The sequence below is a fragment of the Mobula hypostoma genome, chromosome 13 (genome assembly GCF_963921235.1).
Source record: "Mobula hypostoma chromosome 13, sMobHyp1.1, whole genome shotgun sequence".
NCBI classification, from domain to species: Eukaryota; Metazoa; Chordata; class Chondrichthyes; order Myliobatiformes; family Myliobatidae; genus Mobula; species Mobula hypostoma.
In genome coordinates, this window is record NC_086109.1 from 87,318,053 (window position 1) to 87,344,584 (window position 26,532).

The 26,532-nt window shown below is 43.5% G+C and overlaps 1 protein-coding gene across 1 annotated transcript in view; it reads right to left on the reverse strand.

The window, feature by feature from the left end:
- Positions 1-635: 635 nt before the first annotated feature.
- Positions 636-26,532, reverse strand: part of LOC134355757 (synaptic vesicle glycoprotein 2B-like) — a 201,650-nt gene continuing 175,753 nt past the window's right edge. The window contains exons 9-13 of the mRNA XM_063066120.1: positions 25,009-25,173; positions 23,833-23,966; positions 14,720-14,926; positions 11,634-11,793; positions 636-7,983 (exon numbers count right to left, since the gene is read on the reverse strand). Of these exons, the coding sequence (XP_062922190.1) occupies positions 7,800-7,983; positions 11,634-11,793; positions 14,720-14,926; positions 23,833-23,966; positions 25,009-25,173 (850 nt within the window). The 3' untranslated portion in view covers positions 636-7,799. The remainder of the gene's footprint in view (positions 7,984-11,633; positions 11,794-14,719; positions 14,927-23,832; positions 23,967-25,008; positions 25,174-26,532) is intronic.

The following is a 26,532-nucleotide window of genomic DNA, read 5'->3' on the forward strand; positions in this document are numbered from 1 at the left end:
CTTTCCCATTCTGATATTTGCTTTGAACAACAACTGAACCTCTTGACCATGTCTGCATGCTTTTATGCATTGAGTTGCTGCCACATGATTGGTTGATTACATATCTCCATTAATGAGCAGGTGTGCCTAATATAGTCACCCACCTACAGGAAAGACATCAATAAGATTGAAAGAGAGCCTAGAAAATTTACAAGGATGTTACCAGGACTTGAGGAACTAAGTTATAGAGAAAGGTGAACCGGTTAGTATTTTAGGATCATAGGGGAATGAGGAGAGATTTGATAGTGGTATACAAAATTATGAGGGGTATAGATAGGGTGAATCCTAAGCAGGGTCTTTCGTCTGCGGTTGAGTGAGACAAGAGGTCTTGGGTTAAGGATGAAGGGAAACATCTTCACTGAGATGGTGGTGAGAGTTTGCCAGCGGAAGTGGTGGATACATGCTCAGTTTTAACATTTAAGCGAAATTTGTATAGGTCCATGGGTGGGAGGGCATTGGTCCAGGTGCAGGTTGATGGGACTAGGCTGAATAATAATTCTGCATGGACTTGATGGGCCAAAGGTTCTGCTTCTATGACTTTATGTCTTCAAGGCTTGTTTTCACAGCCAGCTATTCCTGTAATTATCAGACCCAGCTAAAGAGTTGGACAAGAAGTGTGCACAGATGTAACACTTTCTTACCTATTTAAATTAAATTCCGGTCACGCAATAAAAATGTCAAATTTTTTTTTAATATAACATACACCAAAACAAGGCAGACATGGACCCATCTGATTCGCCAAAGAACAGCCAGACAAACTTGTAGAAAAATAATTGGTAGATATGACTGCGATTAAATGAAACATGAGAAAGAAATATTTTTTTTATTCTCACTTCGAAGTGGGTACACAATGTTTTATTTATAATTAACAATATGCCAGGTTTTAGGGAGACTAAACTAACATCCATGAACATGATGTGAGAATTGACATCAGCAGTACAATAAGCCTATCACAATGAAGCTGTTTGCCTAAAGACTGATCGTAAAAGTTTCTGACAGAGTTGCAAACATTGAAATGAAAGGGGTATTGCCTTTGATCAGGATGGAAAAATATTCCATTTTATTTTCATTGATGTGCCTAGCAGTGAACATTTAAAAGGTAGTGGCCTCTACAACCCACGGAAGCAGCCACTCTTCTTGCAGCATGCACATCTCTAGACGCATATAAATTAGACGCATTTATATTGCACTGAATGATTTGTCAACATGTGACTGGCAAAGCAGCATGCACATTTAGACAACACAGATATTTCTTTTACATTTCATATCCCATATACAATCATTTAATACTGAAGCCCTTTGTGTTGCAATTATTGAGTCAGTGAAGCTATCAGTGTGAATAGCTTGGGAAAAGAAATGTAGTTGAGTTGCTCTCCATCACTGAGTCCATGATCTCCACAGATTCCATCTTTCTGTGGTGATATTGTGTGCGTGTGTGTGCGCGCACACAGAGTTGTCATTGATGCCTCTGGGAAGCAAGGCAAAGCACACAACTCTGTCAGGTGGATATGGTTCAGAACTTCACGTTCCGGTGGTAGGTATCATCAACAATTTGTCCTGGTTTGGCCAGGTGGACCCTATGGCCAAGTAAACATGCCAGTGCTCTGCTTTCTCAAATTTGGCATATCGCCGAGGACCTGCGTCAATGTCTATCGATGCACCAAAGACAGCATTCTGTCCGGGTGCATCACAGCTTGGTACCGCAATGGCTCTGCTTAGGACCACAAGAAATTGCAGAGAGCTGTGAACACAGCCCAGCCTATCACAAAATCCAGACTCCCTTCTCAGGAAAGGGGCCAACATAATCAAAGACCCAACCTACCCTGGTCATTCTCTCTTCCCCCAACACCTCCCAGCTCTTCCATTGGGCAGAGGCCACAGAAGCTCGAGAACACATACCACCAGCTCAAGGACAGCTTTTATCCAACCGAACCTTGGATGGATCACTTATACAACAAAGAGAGACTCCTGATCTCTCAGTCTACCTCTTCAAGGCCCTTGTAGTGCACTTTCACTATATTCTTCATTTCCTTTTGTACTACTTCGATGTACTTAGTGATGGGATGATCCATTCAGGTGGCACATAGACTAAAGCTTTCACCATCCAAATGGATCATTCTGCATCTAAGTCTATTTTTGTTGCTATTTTGTGTGACTTTGATCGGGGCAGTCTGCAGATAACGAAAGGCACAGCGCTAGATTGAACTGAACTGAGCCGAACTGAATATATATCTGGACTTTGTGGTTTGGTGTTTTACATTCTGTGTTTTTCCCTTGCTTTTTTTGCCGTTTATGTGATTTGCTTCTCTTTTCTCTACATTTTTCCCTGGGGTGGGGAATTATCCTTCAAGCTGCTTCACAATGCCCATGAATTTATTTATTGCTATTTGTGGGATCTTCCTGTGTGCATAATGTCCATTATATTTCCAGCTCAAAAACACTGACTTCACATCAAAGTTTTCATTGGGTGCAAGGTAGCGAGTCAAGTAGGTGAACCAAAATGCAGAGGCTTAGAATATTTATCCAGAAGCACGAATTAATTCCCTCTTTGGTAGGTGAATTTAAAGAAATCTTTTAAAAAAAGCTTATGTTAGTAATAGTGATTATGAAATTCCTTAAATATTGATAAGAACAGTTCTTCTTCTCCCTGGCCATTCCCTCAGTCCCACATCTGTGGATCTGAGGTAGCTGAAGACACCTCTGTGGGATTTACTAACTCTAAAACAGGGTCCGCACTGTGGCTGGGCAGGGTTTGGGAGGTTTCGTTTTCCTTCGAGTGTTTGCCCTTGGTCTCTACATACAGTACTTCTAGTAAAGAGGTCCTCACCATCATCCTGGAGGTCTCTCCTCCATTTTGAGTAGCCACATATGAAGGTTTCTCCAGAGTCAATAAGGGTGTTACAGTTTTTTCAGAGAGGCTTCCAGAACTTCTTTGATGTGTTCTCCCCTATCGTCCTAGTAGTATCTTTTTGGGGGTTTATAAAACATAGAAGTGTTACACGAGCGTGGCAGTGGACAAACCCAAGTGCAGAACACAGGCGCAGGGCAGAGTTGGGAGGCGTTACTGCCATAGCGAGCGTGGAATTGGTTTCCGGGAGAGTCTTTACCCAAAACCTTGGGTTTGGAGAGAATCCAGAAGTGATGCTAGACTTAGAACTGATAGCCCTGAGACCCATAAAATGAGGTTACTCACACCAGAGTCGACCAACGAACTGGCAACTCCTTGTTGTGATCACAGGGTCTTTATCCTGCATTTTCTGATGGAAAGCAGGCGTGTGTAATTAGTAGCACCACGAAATGATTGGAAATTAAATGAGGGGATTGAGGCCCAATTCCTCAGGTAAATCGCAAGGTGGGGGATTGCCAGAAGGGACCATGACAAGAAGAGAACATCACAATACAGGTCTTTCGGTTTATAATCAATCTAACCCTTCCCTCCTACAGAGAGCCCGCCATTTTTCTACCTACTTTATCAACTTAACTCTAACTTCTCCGGATGGAAAACAAATCCCTCTTTACATATTGAGACGGTATGTGACTCCAAACCAACCAATCAGAATGCGTTTTGTTGCTGCCTTCCAAAATGGCCTAGCTTGTCACTTGGTTCAGGGGGTAACTAGGGCTGGATAATGAACACTAGGCTTATCCAGAACAAATAATTCAGTCCACTAGAGTGTTGGAGATGTGGAAAACGTGATGTAAATGGCTTCCCTTCCTTTGCCAGATGGAGCGGTGACAGGAACAGCTTGGATGCAGTCCTGGCAAAGGATTCACACCTAAAACAACTCTGCTTCTGCTCTCTTCCAAGTGCTTACTGTCTGCACAGAGTATTCCAAGGTGTTTCACCTTCTATTTTCTACATTTTGCGCCTGGTGGATTCCAATCAGCACACAGGCCGGTGAATCTGCAGGCAATCCAGAGTATAGCATCTCTGCAAAGCTCATAGGAAGGAAAACTTTTACGATATTCGCGGTTGGACTGAGACTGGTAAATATTAATGGCTCATCAATGATAAATAAAGCTTTATTACTATCTTGGAGTGGGATTTTTCTTGTCAGAATACCATTAAAGTAAAAATTGTGAGGTGCAGTTAGCTCTTGGCATCTGTACTGCAGATACTCTATGGAATTACATTTTCAATTTCAACACAATAATCATTTTTAGGCTGACAAATTGAATATGTGCTTAAGAAAAATGCTTGCAGAGATCTGTGGATAGGGCTGAGGAAAAGAGAGTCATTAGATACATTGAAATAGTTGTCATTAGGATGATGGAGTGCTGCTTGTTGCATGATGATATTTTTCTTTCATAAAGGTATAGTGTCATCAGTAAGGCCATTATTTACTATCTCCTCATAGTTACCCTTGAGAAGATGGATGTGAACTGTGTTCTTGGTCCACTGCAATCCTTGTGCTGTTGGGTATAGAATTCCAGGGTTTAGACCCAGTGACAGTGAGGAATGGCAACTTATTTGCAGGTCGAGGTGTCGCGTACATCTTCTGTAGACCTTGACTTTTCCCACCGACCTGGGTTCACCTATCACCTTCCAGCCGGCCTCTTTCTCCTCCCCCCACCTTTTTATTCTGGCATCTTCCCCCTTCCTTTGACTGCTTACTTGCTTCCAGAGATGCTGCCTGGCCTGCTGAGTTCCTCCAGCATTTTGTGTGTATCATATACATAGTCGTTTTTATCAAGGTATTTATCAAGCTGAGGAATAGAATACTTCTTTGTCCCCATTCCTCGGTGAACAGGGAGTGTCCCCTGGTCAGCTATTGTATGATTGAAAATACAACTAATTCATTGCTCTGCTACAAGGCATCTCATACAATGATGTGACGTTACTTGCATTTTCTGTGGTGGTATCCTGGAGTGGAATTAATAGCATCTGAAGGGATCTGTTGCTCTCTGGGGTTCCTACAGCAGCTTACAGAACTCTGTCTGTTGGTCAGTGCCAGGAGATCAGAGATCTGCTGCCTTATTTAAATAATGTTATTTCAATTTAACTCAAACCCACAATAATTGCAATAAAGGTGTGGTGGTTTAAAACTAAAATTAATATCATTTGCGTCTCTCTCAGTGGGTGGTGCATCTCTGGAATTTGCTGCCCTGGAGGGCTGTGTAGGCTAGATAAATAGAGGTACTTCAAGAGGAGGTAGATAAAGTTTGAAAAATCAGGTAATTGATGTCACAGAAGAAGAATTGATGCCTGAGGCAGATAAGCCTTAATAATAAACACAAGAGATTCTGCAGAAGATGGAAATCATTCTGTGCTCAAACCTTAATAGTGTTGAAGGACAGGGCAAGTTAGCTGACTTCTACTTCAGATGGAATTCTGTTAGCTGCTGAAGGACCCTTAAAGAGCAATATCTCTCTTCATTTACCACCAATTGCACTCCAAAATAACATAGGAAATGGAAAACACACCACACCATTGCATGTGGGAGTTGAAGCAGAGTGGAGAACTCTTCGTGTATCAAAGCCCTATGGGTCCCTTTGGGCCCTGCCTCGAAGGAAGGATGGGTTGACATTGGAGAAGGTCCAGAGGAGGTTCACGAGAATTATCCTGGGAACGAAAGGGTTAATTTTTTAAATAAATTTATTGAGATACAGCCCTTGGGAATAGACCCTTCCAGGTGTGCTGCCAATTTAATCCTGGCTTAATCAGAAGACTATTTACAATGACCAATTATCCTACCAACTGGTACGTCTTTGGACTATGCAAGGAAACCGGAGCACCTGGAGGAAACCCATGTGGCCATGGGGAGAAGGTGCGGGCTCCTTACAGGCACCGGCGGGAATTGAACCCCCGTGAATCCCACGTCACTGGTACTGTAAAGTGTCGTGCTAACCACTACACTACCATTCCACTACAAAGAGCATTTGATGTCTCTGAGCCTGTACTCAATTGAGTTTAGAAGAATGAGGGGAGATCTCATCGAAACCGATTGGATATTGAAAGGCCTAGACAGAATTGTTGTGGAAGGGTGCTTCCAATAGGACCAGAGGGAACAGCCTCAGAAAACATGCATATCCCTTTAGAACAGAAATGAGGAGGAATTTCTTAAGCCTGGGGGTGATAAATCTGTGGAATTAATTGCCCCAGACACTGTGGAGTCCAAGTCATTGGGTATATTTAAAGCAGAGGTTGACAGGTTCTTGTTTAATAAAGGTATCAATGGTAACAGGAAAAAGGCAGGAGAATGGGGTTGAGAGGGATAATGAATCAGCCATGAGGGAATGGCGGAGCAGACTTGATGGGCCGAATGGCCTAATGCTGTTCCTATGCTTATGGTCTTATGGCATCTGTGCAGTCGACATTTCAGGTTGAAACCCTTCTTCAGAACTAAATCCGTTTCTAGGCGACACCCTCCATTCATGCCCACATGAAAAACAAGCAAGAGTCTGATTTAACATTCTTCCAAAGGACAGCATCATGAACCCAATTCCCACAAAAGGACCAAGCCTGTTAAGCCTGTTGGGCCCGGGGGAAGTGAGGTTGGTGCCATTCGTCTGGTACCAATAAGTTAGGTGGGGCCTCACTGAGTATTGTCAGGGCAGAGCTGGTTCTGTCCCACAGCCCAAAGATGTACTAGTTGGTAGGTTAATTGGTCATTGTAGAATTGTCCCTTGATGAGGCTAGGATTAAGCAGAAGTTGCTGGGTGGAGAGAGCTATTCCATGCGGTAGCTCAATAAATAAATAAATAAACATGCCTCTATAATAATCCCTTAAATACCCCTAATGTATCTACCTCCAGCACAATCCCCACATGGCATTCCATAGATCCACTCACATGGAGTCATGAAGTCATACTGCATAGAATTAGGCCCTTCTACCCCAGCAGGCCCCCACCAGCCTTTGAGCACCCATTCATACTAATCCAACTCTAATTCTACTTCATTCTCCCCACTGGGGTTACACAAAGGACAATTCACAGCGGATCACTAACCTGCCAAACCCGACGTCACTGGGATGGGTGAGGAAACAGGACTCTCTGGAGGAAACCCGTGCGGACACAGGGAGAACGTGCATACTCCACACACAGAGAGCACTGCCGGTCCGGATTGAATCTGGGCCACCAGAGTTGCCACTTTGCCCCACCACTCACTTGCGAACACAGACGCGGCACTGACGGGCCTTCGAGATCCTACGGCAAAGGCCCAGTGCACCCCTTGGCAGGCTTTCTCAGGATATCCTAATGGTGCTCCATTTCTGAAGGAGAAGCTAAGAGTTAACAGTCAGACTGATGGTGCGGCCCTTAAAGGCGTGCCATCTCACCAGGGACAACCCAGTTCGGTGTTGCTAATTGTGATCTGCAGTGGGGAGGGACATGAATTCCTCTCCCCTGCCACAAATGTCAACACCTTATCAAGTTGGCATGAAATATGCATGGCTGAAATTCCATGGATGGATCCATTAACTGAGAGCAGGGTACTGACCCTTCATAGGGTCAGGTCTAGATGTACGAAGATTTTTAACAAAGAAGAAAGAGAAATTAAAATTAAGGGTGTGCAACACTGACCAAAGACAACACTTCCAATGGTTTCTGACCTCTCCCATCCCAGCCTAAAGAGTATTTGTACAGGACAACTTCTGTAAATACACATTGACTAGCTACATGAAACTGTATTAAGTGTACAGATACCACAAGTATGTCCAGTCTCAGAAAGCACAGATGGTGGAGTGGATGCTTCAGGCTGTAAGGAATGTGGTTAGCAGCTGTGCGTATACTGTGAGTCCAGAATGGGTTGGAGAAGCCTCTCACATCAGAACTTGCTCCCGGGTCTCGGGAAGCCGGAGGCCGAGCAGGGCGCCTCCCACTAACGCAATAGAAGCCAGCAAGATGGGGATCACCTTAGTTATTTCCACGAAGGAGGCAAATATAGATATACCCAGTATGGCTGCAAACTTGGAGAGTCCATTCAGAATTCCAAATGCTGTTGCTCTGAGGAAAGAAAAACAAAAAAATTAAGTTCCATTAACACATGGAGACACATACGTTTTCACAGCCTTTCCACTCTCTCTGCATTGTAAATGCTTTTCAGCCAAAGTATTTTATCGGAGTTGTAGCTATTACTGTTTATGCGCCTCACTGTATTGGGAAAACAGCCAGCATAATCAAGGACACCTCCCACCCTGATCATGCACTCTTCTCCCTGTTTCTGTTGGGCTGAATATTCAAAAGCTTGAGAGCATCAGGCTCAAGAACAGCTTCTATCCTGCAGTTATCAGACTGTTGTGGAGGAGGAGAAGATGGCGACGCAACGCAGCGCGCGGCCACTTCGGTGGTGATGTCTGTTATTTGTCAAGTAGGGGACCGTGCACGATCCTCATTTGATGGAGACAGACGTGAGAGTACGGAGGAACATCTGGAAAACTTCTGAAATGCCCGCTTCACTGCCACTGCTACTGTGCGGTAACCGTAATCTCCAGAGGAGAAGGCCCCGAATCCTCAGCTTTGCTTGTTTTGGTGGCCGGGGCAGGGTTGAAGACGCTCGGCAGAGGATGGCGCTCGGGAGGCTGTATCAGAGGGGCTGGTCGGAGGCTCGAAGTTTTCGGACGGAAGGACTCAGTATCGGCTGTGGTCGGCTGCTTCCAAGGCATCGGCAAGTTGACGGTGCCTGGAGGTTTATGGCAGAGAGTTTCTCCCTTTTGCTGCCTGCTATCGGGGACTCGGGAGTCGATCGACTCGGGAATTTGAGACTTTTTTTTTACCATGCCCATGGTCTGTTCTTTATCAAATTATGGTATTGTTTTGCACTGCTGTAACTATATGTTATAATTAAATGGTTCTGTCAGTGTTAATCTTTGGTTTGTCCTGTTTTTCCGTGATATCACTCTGGAGGAACATTGTATCACTTCTTAATGCATGCATGCATTTCTAAATGACAATAAACGAGGAATGAGTGTTCTCATAATCTAATCTAATCATATCGCTGATGATGAGCTGTTGGTCTCCTAACCTACCTTGTTGTGGCCCTTGCCTTGCACTTCATTTGTCCATGTGCACTGCACTTTCTCAGTATCTATAACATAATGCCCATAGAAGGCAGTGCGTGGTAGTAGATAGAGCGTATTCTGCCTGGAATAGTGGTGTTCCGCAGGGATCTGTTCTGGGACTGCTTCTCTTGCTAATTTTAATAAATGACTTGGATGAGAAAGTGGAAGGGTGGGACAGTGAATTTACAGATTACACAAAGGTTGGTCACTTTTTGGATAGAGTAGAAGGTTGATAGTGTTGTGGATCGTGTAGAAGATTGACATAGGTTACAACGGGACATAGAGAGCATGCAGAGCTGGGCTAACAAACGGCAGATGGACTTCAATCCAGAAAAGTGCGAAATGATATACTTTGGAAGATTGAACTTGAAGGCAGAGTACAATGTTACTGGCAGGAGGAACAGAGGATCTTAGGGTCCAGATCTGTAGATCACTCGAAGTTGCTGTGCAAGTTAATAGGGTGGTTAAGAAGGCACATCATGTGTTGGCCTTCATTAGTTGGCGGATTGATTTCAAGAGCCACGATACAATGTCACAGCTCTATAAATCTCTGATTAGGCACACTTGAAGTATTACGTCCAGTTCTGGTCACCTCATTATAGCAGGGATGTGAAAGTGTTAGAGAGGATGCATAGGGAATTTACCAGGATGCTTCCTGGATTCGAGAACGTCTTATGAGAAAAGGTCTAGCGAACTAGGACTTTTCTCTTTTGAGCGAAGGAAAATGACAGACAAATTGATGCAGGTGGTATAAGGTTATAAAACCCATAGTTCAGGGGTTCCCAACCCTTTTTATGCCATGGACCCTTATCATTAACCGAGGGGTCCGAGAACACCAGCTGGGAACCCCTGCCATAAATAGAACGGACAACCAGACCCTTTTTCCCATGGTGGTAATGGCTAATACCAGAAGATATCATTTTAAGATGAGTGGAGGAAAAATTTAGGGGAGATGTCAGAGATAGATTTTTTTTACACAGAGAGTAGTAAATTTCTGGAATGCACTGCCAGAGGTGGTAATAGAGTATGATATATGAGGGACATTTAATAGAATCTTAGATAGGCACATGGATGAAAAACAAATAAAGGGCTATGGACCAACACAAGAGGGAAGGGTTAGATTGATCATGGAGTAAGTTAAAATTGGCAGAGCTTCATGGGCCACAGGGCCCTTATTGTGTGGTTCCGTTCCATGTTCTATATAATTAACTCTTTCTACTACATCAATGTATAGCATGATCTGCCTGGATGACACAAAAACAGAAGATTTTCATTGGTAGATGTAACAAAAATAAACCAATAACAATACCATTAATGTAATCAGGGAAATGTGGCAGATACTTAGTTTCTGATTTGTTCACAAATTGTGGATGTCATTGGCAAGGCCAGTATTTATCAACCATCCAGAATTGTCCTTGAACTGTGTGACTTGCCAAGCAGAGGCGCTAGGACGGAGTGAGTGTGTGGGTGGGTGCATTTCCAGACATCCCACCTCTCCCGGAAGTTCCGGGAGTCTCCCGCATATTAATAGTGGCTCCCTGATGCCCGCAAATTATATACAATATGACGGAAATCAATTTTTTGGAGAGCGAGCAAGCGCAAGAGAGAAAGCAAAAGAGAAAGCGCGAGAGCGACCACGAGAGAGAGCGCGAGCGAGGGAGAGAGCGAGAGCAAGCAAAAGCGCGTGAATGAGCGAGAGAGAGAGAGAGAGCGAGAGCAAGCGAGAGCGAGCAAGCGAGAGAGGGAGAGAGAGAGAGAGAGAAAGAGCACGAGCGAGTGAGAGCACGCCATGGGAGAGTGTTCCAAAAAAAGAAAATATAAAATGTACGTCACCCCAGACTACCCTAAAGTGTACCCCTGCCTAATAGGGGTCAAAAATAATGACAGTGTTGCTCGCTGCGCTGTTCGTAACAGTGACTTTTCTATTGCCCATGGTGGGTTAAGACTGTAAAAGACATGTTGAGGTGAGTTTAACAAGTGTCATTCGTTCATTAGCATAGCTAACGTTACTTAAACTAGCTGGCTAGCTGCTAAGGAGCTACTCTATTGCAGACATCCTACCTCTCCCGGAAATCTCCTGCAAATTGATGGTGCTACCTCCCTGAAATGAGTTTTTGCAGGGTGGGATGTCTGCATTTCAGGTGGAGATTCATCAGCTTCCATCTCATCCACGCTGAGGATGTTTGATGCTGATATTAGTAACTTCCAACAGGAAATCACCCCAAAAACCTAACGCAGGCTGTATATCCTTCACAGCACCCAAAAAGTGCTGCAGAAACTCGGCAAGTCAGGCAGCATCTATGGAGGGAAGTAAACAATCAATATTATGGGCTGACACCTTACATCAGGACTTATGAAGTATCATCAACTGTTTATGAAAGGTTTCAGCCCATAACTGTTTAATCCCCACCATAGAAGCTGCACCACCTGCTGAATTTTGTGTGTATTGCTCAAAATTTCCAGAATCTGCAGAATCTCATGTATACGTATATCCTTCTGTATGAGAAGAATTAAGTTACTCCAACAGGGAGATTTTCTTCAGTAGGTGCTGTAAAGTCCTAGATCAGTCAGTCACGTGCTGGACAACGGCCATACCTTTTATCTGTAGAGTACAGCTCCACTGTGATCACGTCCAATGCGTTCCACGCCGCTATACTGACCCCACAGAACAGACACTGCATTCCGATCATGGCTGACTCGTTGCTCCCAAAAAACAGGAAGAAGCAGGTAATGGCTGACAACAGCATTGATCCCCCTACAAAGGCCAAAGTAAACAAAGGAACAGTTGCCACGTCAGGAACAGTACAAATGACATGGCACAATTCAGAACATAGAGATAGAAGCTGGAATAGGTCGTCTAACCTTTCAGATTTGCTCTGCTATTCAGAATTATAGCTTCTTTTTGCCTACACTATCTTTATATGGGTGGCACGATAGCACAGTGGTTAGCACAATGGTTACGGTACAGGCAACCCAGGTTCAATTCCCACTGCTGCCTTTAAGGAGATTATATGATCCCACCACCCACCCCCCCCCATGACTGTGTGTGTTTCCTCAGGGTACTCCGGTTTCCTCCCACAGTCCAAAGGCGTTCCAGTTGGTAGGTTATTTGGTCATTGTAAATTCCTTCGTGATTAGAGTAGGATTAAATCAGGGATTGTTGGACCATGTGGCTCGAAGAGCCAAAAAGGCCTATTCCTCACTATCTCAATAAAATAAATAAAATAAAAATTATATCTCTTGATTCTTTTAATATCTAGAAATCTATCAATCTCTGCTGTAAGTAAACTCAACAGAGTCTTAACAGCATTCCAGGTTAGAGCATTCTAAAAAGTCTCTCTTCCTTTCCGCCCTAAACTGCCCTCCCCTTATTCCGAGACTGTAATCCTTAGTTCTAGTTTCCTCAGCCAGATAAACACATATCCTTTGCATCCAGCCTTTCAACCCCTAATTCTTTTTAAGATTCAGAGATCTCTTCTCATTCTTCCAAATTCTTGGAAATGCAGGATGGTTGACTCAATCCCTTCTCATCGGAAAAACCCACCATTCCCATAACCAGTCTAGTGAATCTTCACACTATTCCCTCTTTAGCAAGTGTATCCATTTGATGGTAGAGAGTCCAAATTACACACGGTTCTCCAGGCATGGACATACAATAACCTTAAGCAATTCCATTGTTTTCCTTATTCCTCTATTCAAATCCATTCATAATTGTTTATGCATTATGTACTGTGTTGTATGACATTTTACGATCATGGTCTTTCCATGACCATGGTTGTTCTTGGCAAATTTTTCTCCATAAGTGGTTTGCCATTTCCTTCTTCTGGGCAGTGTCTTTACAAGATGGGTGACCCCAGCTATTATCAATACTCTTCAGAGATTGTCTGGCATCAGCAGTCGTATAACCAGGACTTGTGATATGCACCAATTGCTCATACGACCATCCACCACCTGCTCCCATGGCTTCATGTGACCCCGATCGAGGACCTAAGCAGGTACTATACCTTGCAGACTAGCAGAGGGAAAGAGCGCCTTACACCTCCTTTGTTAGAGATGTATTTCCACCTTGCCACCCACATTTCATAATAATGAACAAAATATTTTTATCTTCCTAATCACATGTTACACTTTGATGTTGTCTTACAGTGATTTTTGCACAAGCAAAACTTGGTCTCTTTCACCATCCCCACCATCTGGCCTTTCACTATTTAAAACTTCTCTGTTCTTCCGTATTATGCACCAAAATTCATGACCTCTCCATCTCATTAATCACTTCTGGGTGTAGAGAGCTGGAGTGAAATCATTATTCTCAATCCCAAGGGACAGCAGGAAAAGTAAAGAATTTTTTGCAAGCTTAGCTCTATTTGTCACAAGTACATTGGAACATCAAAAGAATACTCAGAGTGTTGAAATCACTTTGGAGATGGGATTTCCATTCAGTTTGGGATCAGGGAATACCTCATTGAATTCCAAAGAAAGAGGAGATAAAATCTGGAATTTCAACAGATCTTCAAATGTCTTGGGAAGAAATCTGTCAAATTAGGCCAGGCTTCTGCATTACACCAGATTACTACATCACCTTAACCACACCACTATCACCTCTAAACCCCCAAGCATGTAAGCTCCAGGGGGGACAGTTGACCAAAAAATTAGAACAGGTAATAACTCATCTGGCCTTCAATAGTCGGGAGATTGAGTTCAACGGCTTTGAGGTAATGTTGCAGCTCTATAAAATGCCAATTAGACCCCATTTAGCATACTGTGTTCAATTCTGGTGGTCTCATGATAGCGAGAATGTGGAAGCTTTAAAGAGGGTGGGATTTGCCAGGATGCTGTCTAGATTAGAGAGCATGTCTTATGAGCTAACTAGGACTTTTCTCTTTGGAGCCCGATAGAAGTGTATAAGATAATAAGGGGCATAGATAGAATGGACAGCCAGAATTTCTCTCCCAAGGTGGTAGTAGCTAAAATGCCTGGGTGTCATTTTAAGGTGATTGGAGGAAAGCATAGGGAGATGTCAGAGGGAGTGGTGAGTGCATGGAACACACTGCCAGAGGCGGTCATAGAGGCAGATACATTAGCGGCATTTAAGACACTCTTAAATGGGCACATGGATGAAAGAAAAATGGAGTGCAATGAGGATGGAAGGGTTAGATTGATCTTGGAGTAGGTTAAAAATTCAGCACAACATTGCTGGCCCAAGGGCCTGTACTGTGCTGTACTGTTCTATGTTCTGTTCTAGCTCCTTAAATTTGCTCCCTCATCCCCTCAGACGATGCAAGAACAGCCCAGCAGGAGGCATTGGTGGAGAATTTACCTCCTGCACCATGTGACCCCGGATGAAGCTGAGAGCCGATCCAGTTCCAGCTTGAAGGCCTCGCAGTGAGTCAGCACCCAGCACACAAACAGGACTCAATCCAGAGGGAACATCCCCACTGGGAAGCCTGTGTGTACAGCCCCAGCTCCTTGTCAACCTGTTCCTTGGATGCGCAAAAAATCACCCATTCCTGGATAAGCCTTGATCATCCTGAATGACAGATCAGTCCCAAGCAGTAAAGTGGCCCACTCTTGCCCCTCACTCTTACGTTCAACTGATGTTCCGTATTTCTTTGTATTTCCTTCTACTATGACAAAAGAAACCACGTCAACTTCCTTTAATGACATAACCAACAATAACTCACCAATCATCTTAATCCTTCCAATTTTATCCATAAACAGGGCAGATACAATGTTTCCCGGCAACACCGCCAAAGACCCAAGGAAACTGACCAGGTAGGTAAGAAAGGCAGTTTCAGCATCATCGGTGAAGTCAATCTGGCAGCCTTCCTTGCTGTGTAGGAACGTGCTGTTTACAAACCTGCTGTTGTAAAACCTTGTCTTGAAGAGATCTGGAAAATACACAGGAGTTAAGTGGGATTCACTGTGGGATGCCCTTCGTGTTTAGCACAAAGCATTCTCCCCAGATGATAGTGGCAGAGCCTCACTGAATATCTCCTAACTACATCCTGTCCTAACTGGTTGCATCACAGCCTGATAAAAAGCGTCAATGCCCAGGAATGGAAAATTCTGGAGAAAGTGGTGGATAAATCACAGTACATCACAGGTGAAGTTCTCCCCACCACTGAGCACACCTACATGGAGCACCACCACAAGAAAGCAGCATCCATCATCAAGGACTCCAACCATCCAGGCCGTGCTCTCTTCTCACAACTACCATAAGGCAGGAGGTACGGGAGCTTTAGGTCCCACACCATCAGATTCAGGAAGTTATTACCCTAGAACAATCAGGCTCCTGAACCATGAACCGGTGTGGATAACTTCACTCACTCCAACCCTGAGCTGATTCTACAACCTACAGACTCACTTTCAATGACTCTTTACAACTCATGTTCTCAGTATTAATTAATTTATTTATTTATTCAGTTTGTCTTCTTGTGCATGTTGTTTGGCATCTTGGTTTATGTTATCATTTTTCATAAATTCTATCGCATTTCTTTGTTTTGCTTACAAATGCCTGCATGAAAAGGAATCTCATAGTAGTTAGTAGATGGTAACATATACAGTACATACTTTGATTATAAAGTTTACTTTGACTTTGACTATTATGGACCAGGCTGTTGTTTGGAACATTATGTCATTCCAGATCCAAGATAGAAGTCCTAATAATTTTTAAAATATTTAGTTAGTGTAGTCTGTCAGAATATTTCTTCCCAGGGTAGAAATGACAAATACTGGAGGATATCATTTAAGATGAAAGGGTGAAAGTTTAAAAGAGATGTGCAGGTCAAAAGTATTTTTTACACGGTGAATAGTGAATTCCTGGAATGGGTTGGCAGGGGAAGTGATGGAAGCAGATATGATTGTACTGCTAAAGAGGCTTTTAGATAAGAATCTCATATTGCAATTCAGATTCAGAATATTTTTTATTGTACATCAAAACATAGAAAATACATCATTTGCGTTAATGTCCAACACAACCTAAAGATGTGCTGGGAGTACCGCCCCCCAAGTGTCGCCACATGTCCCAGCGCCAAAAGGCATGCCCACGATGTTCAGCAGAACAACACAAGCAACAACGACAACAAAACAAGCGTCTTTCCTTCCTCTCATCCACGCACTCACTCACACGCACAGTCTCCAACACCAACTGTGTTCATAGATTTCACACACAGACTCCAACCCCACCTATGGGGATTGGAGGCAAAATTTGGTATTACGTTACATCATGGTTCAAAAGGGTCTGTTCATATGCTGTACAATGCTGTTCTATGTTCTATCAAAAACCAGTGATCCATGGGAATGGAATTTGGAAAAGGTGGAAAGATGTTCACTCCCCTGTATTGGATGTCAGTACAGGTCAATATCACCGACACTCACTTCCCACCCCCCACTTCAGACCCTTGTGTCTTTCTGTTAACCATCCCACCTTTAAACCTGCTCTCTTTTCTGTCCACCCCGTCTCTCCATTTTCCTCTCCAGCCCAGTTTTCCCAAACTCAAGGTGGTCAGCAGTCCAGTGTCCAACAACAGGGAAATCCCTGGGATATTGAAATAGGACAAATACACGCATTGTTCAGATTTAAGCCATCAACTTTTCAAATCTTTACGAATACCATAGGCAAGCTAAAAAAAATGCAATTACTTTAAACCTCAACATCTGCTAAAAAATCATTACAGTTTGTCACACAAGGTAACAGATGTAAGCCAACCTGACTGGGAAATTATTAAATTGCTGACATTTTTATTATGTCATCTATTATGCTATCTTAATCATCAAGTTTCTATAATAGAATCATTCAGACACCATTTAGAAAATGACTGCTGCTTATGTTGTTCTACACACAATGAAACACTTCTCTGCAATATTTTATTGTTGCTGTTAACCTGCCCAATCTCAATATCAGACAGGGGAATTTAAAGAGACGGTGTAGGTGGCAAAATATGAGCAGTACTGTACTCTCTGGATATAGCTCAGCCCCTCCCTGCCACTGAGCACATCTACAAGGACCACCACCACAAGAAGGCAGCATCCATCACCAAGGGCCCCCACCAACAAGGCCATCATCTCTTCTCGCTACTACCATTGGGCAGGAGTACAGAACCCTTAGGTTCCGCTCCACCAGGTTCAGGAACAGCTATTACCCTTCAACCATCAGGCTACTGAACCAGCGTGGATAACTTCACTCACCCCAACACTGAACTGATTCCACAACCTATGGTTGTCGTGGCTATCCCTCGAGGTCGAGGATGATGGTCTTCGTTCTGAAGAAGTGGCCCACAGAGCAAAGACGCCTGTGCGTGTATTTGTTTAACGTGTACTTGATGTTGCACTCCAAGAAGCACACGATACTTCACAAATCAACCAACTGATTCCAATGGCATGGAAACCACGACGATTGGAGCTGATGGATTTGTTGCAGCCTTCATCCGCCTTCACAGCCGTTGAGTTCGAAGTAACTTCGTCCGCCTGCTCCACGGTTGAGGTCTTGGTTGGATTGTTCTTTGTCAGGGACCTCATCCTCCACCTTACCGCCATGGGTGACCCTACCAGGAGCATAGCTCCAGACGGCATCGCTCTCGGGATCTCAGGACCACACAAGCTTCTCCACCACGACAAGGTGACCATCCACGGAGAAGCACAACCTATGGACTCACCTTCAAGGACTCCACAACTCACGGTTTCAGTATTATTTATTTTATTTTATTTGCATAATTTGGCTGTTTGTCAGTCTCTGCTTATGTATAGCTTTCATAAGTTCTATTGTATATTTTTATTTTCCTACAAATGCCTGCAAAAATGAATTTCAGTGTAGTATATGATGACATATATGTACTTAGATGATAAATTTACTTTGACTTTGTCCCAAGGTTCCAAGGTACAAAAGTCAAAGAGAACAATGGAATTGAGGAAGGGGGAGGCTGGAGGAAGCAAGAAGGAGTCTGTGGGTAACAGCTTCCACACCTGAGTCCAGTGGTCTTTGTACAAATGTTTCTGCGCTAACAGACACCTACACACAAGTGCATCCATGTTCCACACATGAGGCAGAGCCTGCTTTGTGGTCGTGGTTTCCCTTGTCACTGCTCTCTCAAGTCTGTGTGCACTGCCCATCCCACATTCAATGAAGTCATGCTTAGGTAACTCCCACTCAATATTAATTTAGGACATAGAGTATGAAGATCCTCATGAACAGTCCTGACAGTGGCAGGCTCTCCTACATGTCATTCAGAATACCAGACGCTTTGACACTGCTATTGCAGTAAGACACAATGGGCAGGAGATGGCATCAAAGTCAGTGCCAGATTTTGCATATAAGAAATTTTCTGGAATTAACTGGTATGGGGGCAGTAGAGAAAACTAACTCCACAGAGTCCAGCTCCTGGTAAGATGTTTGGACATAACCAGCAACTGTTTTATCAGTGTGGCACACACGAGACTTCACAGCTACACTCCTGATTTGGTACTGGCATCACATGAGTATGCCACCACAAGGACGTCTGCATTACCTAGGGAGGCACCAATGACCATCGAACTGATCATTGCCTAATTCGCTCTGCCAATCTCCCCGCGCTTTTCAAGGCCTATTTTGATGGTATCAGAAATGATCTGGCAAGTGTGGATTGGGACAAGCTGTTTTCTGGCAAAGGTGTACTTGGTAAGTGGGAGACCATCAAAAGTGAAATTTTGAGAGTACAGAGGTTGTGAGTTCCTGTCAGAATAAAAGGCAAGGATAACAGGTTTAGGGAACCTTGGTTTTTGAGAGATATTGAGGCCCTGGTTAAGACAAAGAAGGAGCTGCATAGCAAGTAGAGGCAGGCAGGAACAAGCTAGGAGCTCGAGGAGTATAAGAAATGTAAAAGAACACTTAAGAAGGAAATCAGGAAGGCATGAAGTTGCTCTAGCAGACAAAGTGATGGTGAGTCCTAAGGACTTCTAAGGACAGATATATTAAGAGCAAAAGGATAGCAAGGGGCAAAATTGGTCCTCTGGAAGATCAGATTCGAAATCGATGTGTGGAGCCAAAAGAGATGGGAGAGATCATAAATGGATTTTTTGCATTTGTATTGACTCGGAAGTCAGGCACAAAGTCTATAGATGTGAGAAAATGTAGCAGTGAGGTCGTAGGCTCTATACAGATTACAGAGAAGAGTTTTTTGCTGTTTTGAGGAAAATTAGAGTGGATGAATCCACAATGTGTTCCCTCGGACCTGTGGGAGGCAAGTGCAGAAATTGCAGGGGCCCTAGCAGAGATATTTTACACATCCTTAGACATGGGTAAGGTGCTGGAGGATTGGAAGATAGTTAACGACATGTCAGTTGTTTAAGAAAAGCTCTTTTAAAAAGTCAGGAAATTATAGGCCAGTGAGCCTGACGTCAGTAGTAAGAAAGTTATTGGGAGGTATTCTACAAGACTGAATATATAAGTATTTGGAAAGACAGGAACCGATTAGGGATAGTCGAAATAGCTTTGTGCATGGAAAGTCATGTCTAACCAATGTTATGGAGATTTTTGAGGAAGCTATCAGGAAAGTTGAAGGCAAGGCAGTGAATGTTGTCTATGTGGACTTTGACAAGGTCCCACGTGAGATGTTTGTCAAGAAAGTTCAGTCGCTTGGTATTCAAGATGAGGTAATAAATTAGATTAGATATTGGCTTCACAGAAGAAGTCAGAGAGTGGTTGTTGATGGTTGCCTCCCTGACTGGCGGCCTGTAATTAGTTGTGTACTGCAGGGAACGGTGATGGGTCTGTTGATGTTTGGCATCTACAGAACTGTGCAAAAGTCTTCGGCACGTTTATATAACTCAGGTGCCTAAGTACTGTATTTGTCAATGTGGAGCGGAAATCGAGTTTGTAAGTTTGGCAGGTGCAAATGATGTCGGGAATGGTGAGGGTGGAGTGCCGCGGGAGGGGTGCGGTACAGGTGGCTGAGCAGGAGTGCCGGGGGTGGGGAGGGGGTGGCATGGGTGCAGACACATCCAGCCCTGAGATACCAGGTCATTTGATTCCAATCAATTGGTCTGTTGATCATTACGGAATGTCTCTTTGGTGCTTCCCACTCCCACCTGTCTCACTTCCCCTTTTCCAAACCATGATTCCCCTTTCCCCACCCTCTTCCCTCTCTCAATCCACAATAGAGACCTCTATCAGGTTTATCATCAGTCACATATGTCATGAAATTTATATGTGTATATATATATATATATATATATATATATACACACACACATATATATATATATATATATACACACACACACCTAAGACTTTCACACAGTAGTGTAAATCATTAAGGCATCTGTTAGTCTTGCGAAACCATGGATCTGCGCCTGGAAAGTCTTCACTCTCCAGGGCACAGGCCTGAGCAAGGTTGTATGGAAAATCGGCAGTTGCCCATGCTGCAAGTCTCCCCTCTCCACGACACCAATGTTGTCCAAGAGAAGGGCATTAGGACCCATACAGCTTGGCACCAGTGTTGTCGCAGAGCAATGTGTGATTAAGTGCCTTGCTCAAGGACACAACACGTTCCCTTGGCTGGGGCTTGAACTCACGACCTTCAGGTAGCTAGTCCAATGCCTTAACCACTTGGCCACGTGCCCACAATCAATGAACTGGATAATAACGTGGTAAGTTGAATTTGTGGCTGACACCAAGATTGTGGGTGTAGCGGACAGCAAGGAAGACGATCATGGCTCGCAGTGGGATCTGAACCGGCTGATGAAATGTGCTGAAAAATGGCAGATGGCATTTAATGCAGACAAGTGTGAGGTGCTGCACTTTGGGAGGACAAACCAGGGTAGGTCATACACGGTGAGCAGTAGAGCACTGAGGAGTGTGGTAGAACAGAGAGATCGAGGAATACAGATCCATAATTACTTTAAAGTGTTGTCACAGGTTGATGGAGTCGTAAAGAAAGCTTTTGACACATTGGTCTTCATAAATCAATGTATTGAGTGCAGGAATTGGAATGTTATGCTGAAATTGTATAAGGCATTGGTGAGGCCCAACTTGGACTATTGCGTGCAGTTTTGGTCACCGACCTGCAGGAAAGATTTAAGTAAGATTGAAATAGTGCGGAGAAAATTCTCAAGGTCATTGCCAGGACTTGAGGATGTGAATTATAGGGAAAGCCTGAACAGGTTCGGACTTTATCCCCGGGATCGTAGAAGACTGAAGGTAGATTTGATAGAGGTATACAAAATTATGAGTGGTATAGATTGGTGAAATGCAAGCTGGCTTTTTCTACTGAGGTTGGGTCAGACTAGAATTGGAGGGCATGTGTTAAGGGTGAATGATGAAATGTTTAAGGGGAACTTCTTCATTCAGAGGATGGGGAGGGTGTGGACGGAGCTGCCAGCTCAGGTGGCGAATGCAAGGTCGATTTCAGCATTTAAAATAAATTTGGGTGGGTATATGGATGGGAGGTGTATCGAGGACTATGGTCCGGGTGCAGCTTGATGGGACGAGGCAGATTAATGGCTCAGCATGGACTAGATGTGCTGAAGGGCCTTTTCCTGTGCTGTAGTGTTCTCTGACTCTATGGCATTTTACTGTGGTGTGAAATTACACAAAGGAGTCCACCACTTACTGACTTACTTTCAAGGACTCTACAACTCATGTTCTCAGTATTCTAAATTTATATTTATTTGTTACTGTTAATATTATTATTTGCATATTTTATATTTGCACAGTTTGTCTTCTTTTGCACATTGTTTGTTTGTCAGTCATTGTATGTGTGTAGCTTTTCATTAATTCTATTGTATTTCTGCCAGAAAATGAATCTCAGGGTAGTATATGATGATATTTATATACTTTGTGTCACGGTCCCGGCCGTTAATTCCCCATATTCTCCTAATTCCCTTTGATTGTGGCACACCTGATTCTCATCTAGGCCTGCAGCATAAATATCCCGGCTTTGCATCCACTCATCACCAGCTCGTTGTTTTAGCCAGTATGGTAATTCACGTTCCCAGCCGCTTAGGATTGTGTATTCTAAGTCTTACTTCAGTACCGAGGTTTACCTGTGTAACTCTGTCTCTCCGTGTCAAGATAAGTGTTGCCTGCCGCCTGTCTCCTGTTGCTATTCAGCTCACACCCTTGTCTGCATCCTAACTCAATCTCCGTTCTAATGTCCTGTGTTTGGGTTCGCCCGCTCTTTGCAACACTTCGATAATAAATTGACTTCGAATTTTGAGTGGGTGAGATTCATTGAGAGTGGGGGAGATTCAAACAAGAGGACATGAGTGGAGAGTTAAAGGGCAAAAGTTTAGGGGTAACATGAGGGGGAACTTCTTTACTCAGAGAGTGGTAGCTGTGTGGAACGAGCTTCCAGCAGAAGTGGTTGAGGCAGGTTCGATGTTGTCATTTAAAGTTAAATTAGACAGATATATGGACAGGAAAGGAATGGAGGGTTACGGGCTGAGTGCAGGTCGGTGGGACTTGGTGAGAGTAAGAGTTTGGCACGGACTTGAAGGGCCGAGATGGCCTGTTTCCGTGCTGTAATTGTTATATGGTTGTATGGTTTGATATCATGGATTAAGGGCCCTAATTTTATTCCTTAAAGAATGTCAAAGTACCAGACATGTCATCTTTGCCATCTAGTTGTTATGTGGTCACCAACACTGGCATTATGTTTTTGTTAAGTTCTAGGTTCTAGATAGGGTGGCACAGTGGCATAGTCGTCCGCACATCACTTTACAGTACCAGTGACCAAGGTTCAATTCCTGCCCCTGCCTTTAAGGAGTTTGTATGTTCTCCCCCGTGACCACATGGGTTTCTTCCCCGTGCTCCGCTTTCCTCTGAAAATCCAAAGATGTACTGGTTGGTAGGTTAATTGGTCATTGTAAATTGATTTGGTTAGGGTTAAATTGGGGGTTACTGGGCAGCACAGTTTGAAGGGCCGGAAGGGCCTGTTCTGCACTGTATCTCAACAAATAAATAAAATAACATTTTCAAGTCCTGAACTACCAAGAAGGGATTATTGTTTGTAATATAACTGTTACGTTTCCAAATGGAGACACTAGAGAAGGCATACGCTGGAATTCAGAGCAACACAAAGGGTGCTGGAGGAACTCAGTGGATCAGGAAGCATCTGTGGAGGGAAAGGGTCTGTCACTGTTCTGGATGTTTCTCAACCCGAAACATCAACTGTCCATTTCCCTCCAGAGATGTTGCCTGGCCACTAAGTTCCTCCAGTGCCTTTTGTGTTGCTGCTACCTTTCCAAATGTACTGGATCACTCCAGCATTTAAATTCAAAATTCAAGATTCAGGATTGTTTAAAGTCACTTCCAATACACAAGTATAAAGGAGAACAAAATACTTGTCACTCCAAATTCAATGCAGCACAAAAGAACAATAAGATAAATAACATAATAAAAAAGCACAGTTAATATAAATACATAAGACTAGCTTATATACAACAGATTAATTGTATTTCCATAAAGTGACCCTAAAGAGGGTCTGTACGTACAGTGAGTGACAGGAAATGATAAAGTAGTGATGCAGGGCTGTGCTGTGGGGTCGGTTAGTGGGTGGAGGTGTTGATCAGCCTTACTGCTTGGAGAAAGTGACTGTGTTTGAGACTGATGTCCATACGCTGATGCTACGCACCCCCCTTCCCTAAAGGGAGTGGGATAAAGGGATGGTTTTCATTCTAACTAGCCAACATGAGTCTTGATCTACTAGGGAATAAACCTCTATTCAGCAAGATCAGAATAAAATTCACCCACATTTCGTGCACTAGTTGCAAATTAATATCAGGTCTCCTGCCTAAAATGTGCTTGGTGCAGATGACTGACCTGTGTTATAGAAGATGGTGGCCACAAAGGTACAGTTCTTGAAATGAGTGTTCGTTGATGTGATGTCTTCAAAGTAGCAATCCTCAAACAGAGAGTCTTCAAAGGTCACAGATTTGAACTTTATCCCAATGAATCTATCCAGAAAGAAGTCAATAAAAAAGATCACTTATATTTTTTGACTACCTCCATTTACTCCTGAACTGAAGAAGGGATGAATAAATCATAAGGTGGCTCAGGAATTACATAGAGACCACCTGCGTGAATAGCATTACAGAGTTCCTGCCTGCAGGAGCAACAGGGAACTGGATGCAAATGTATGTCTTTTTTATGATTTCAAAATTATTGAATTTGAATTTAAATTCCGCAGCTGCTCTGGTAGATTTGAACCTACACTCAGTGACCACTTTATTAGGTGCCTCCTGTACAATGTTCAAGGTCGTCTGCTGCGGTTGTTCATCTCCTTTAAGGTTCAATATGTTATCTATTCAGAGATGCCCTTCTGCACAACACTTGGTTATTTGAGTTACTGTCAGCTTGAACCAGTCTGACTATTCTCCACTGACCTCTCTCATTAACCAGTCATTTTCATTCACAGTGCTGCTCACTGGATCTTGCTTTTATTTATTTTTTGCACAATTCTCTGTAAATTTTAGAGAATGTTGTATGTGAAAATCCCAGGAGATCAGCAGGTTCTGAGATACTCAAGCCACCCCATCTGGCACCAACAATCATTTCAATGCTCAGGTCACTTAAATCACATTTGTTTTTACCACTCTAATGTTTGGACTGAACAACAGCTGAACCCCTTGACTATGCCCGCATACTCTTATGCCTTGAGTTGTTGCTACATGATTGCCTGATTAGATACTTGCAACAATGAGCGGTTATATGGGTGTGTTTTGTGTGTGTTGCTTGGATTTCCAACATCTGCAGATTTTCTCTTGTTTGTGAGTTGCATAAGTGTACATAATAAAGATGATGCCCCAGAAGATCATAAGTTATCACAAAGGCCAAAGTTTTGTCTCCAAGCACCCTCTTCCTTACTTGACCAATGGCTATGCTTGGAGAAGGCAGTGATGAACCTCTTGAATATTAATCCAGAATGAATTGGGTCATTACTATGAGCAGGCTAAGATAGTCATAATGGTGTGAGTGACGTTCATCCAGTGGGCTCACCTGACATTAATGTACTCTCCTTCTGTGTGTAACTGGTTTTCCAGTGTAAAGTTGAATGTGAAGTGCTCAACTCTCTCCTGGTGGAACGTTTTCATTCTGGATTCGTAGTCTTCATTCTGAAAGTACTTGATCATGTCTGGGAACCACACAGTCAGTCCATAGTAGCTGTGGAGCCCAAATCAAGCATGGTTCAGCACACAGTTAAACACATTTCCTTAGTTACTAGCTCTCTCCCAGGTGACACTGCCTGTCCAATAGAGGCACGTTAACGGAAAAGGAACATGAAGGATGAATATTTTAAATTTAAGCAGTTCTAAAAGGAGCTACAGCCTCTAATTAACTCCCTCGAGTTTTGACAACCACAGCCAGCCTGGAATCGTTACTCATTTTACATATCGGTTAGCTTGATTTATTGACGTGAACATTATTGTGACAAAAGACTGTACCTATTTTTAAGTTCAAAAACAATGATTACCTGCAAGGAAGGGTTGGTGAACATTGGGCATCGTGTGAGGAGCTTAATAGTAATGAACTCCTTTTGTCATAGAAGGAAGCTATTTGGCCCATCGAGTCTATGCCGGCTAACAAAGCATCCCATTCCCTCATTCATTCTTCCTTATGACCTATCCTATCTCTCACAAACACTGAAACCAATTTTACATTGACAAAACTAAACCAAATTAAAATCTGCTGCAGCTGTGTGGTTGCTAGCAGTGACTTGGAATCCCCAAGACATCTACAATTCTTTAAAAGGAGCATGTGATGATGTCATTGGGGTGAGGGTGACACAAGGGTATCTTTTACAGAGTGTGAATACACTGGTTGTGAACCACTAATCAGTTCCCTATTCATCTCATTTTCTTCTCTATTTGTTGACACCCAGTGCTCTGGGAGTTAATTGCTCATCAAGAAGCTGAGGGTGAGAGTTTTTAACTGCATCTCCTGGGATGGTCTTCTGCAAATTAGGGAGGGGAAAGGTTATGCTTACGTGAGAGCTTCCTCTGGTGAATTATAGGTTCATCATTGACGCTGCCCTCACCTGTAACTCCTCCATCTCTGGATATCTGTGCTCACTACTTCTTCCCACCACCTAAACAGAGATAGAGTTCCTCTTGTCCTCACCTATCATGCCATGACCCTCCACATCCAAAACATCATCCTCTGCAACTTCTCCCATCTTCAACAGGATCCTACCACCAAACACATCTTTACTTCCTCCCCAGTCTCTGCTTTCCACAGGGATCACTCCTCTGTGATTCACTTGTCCATTCGTCATTCCCCACTAAATCTCCCTCCTGGCACATATCCCTGCAAGCGACAGATTTGCTACACCTATCCATTCACCTCCTCCCTCACCTCCATTCAGAGTCCCAAACAATCCTACCAGGTGAGGAAACACTTCCCCAGCCAATCTGTTGGGGTGCTCTATTGTATCCAGTGCTCCTAAAGCAGCCTCCTCTACATTGGTGAGACCCGAGGTACATTGAGGGACTGCTTTGTTGAGCACCTCTGCTCCATCTGCAA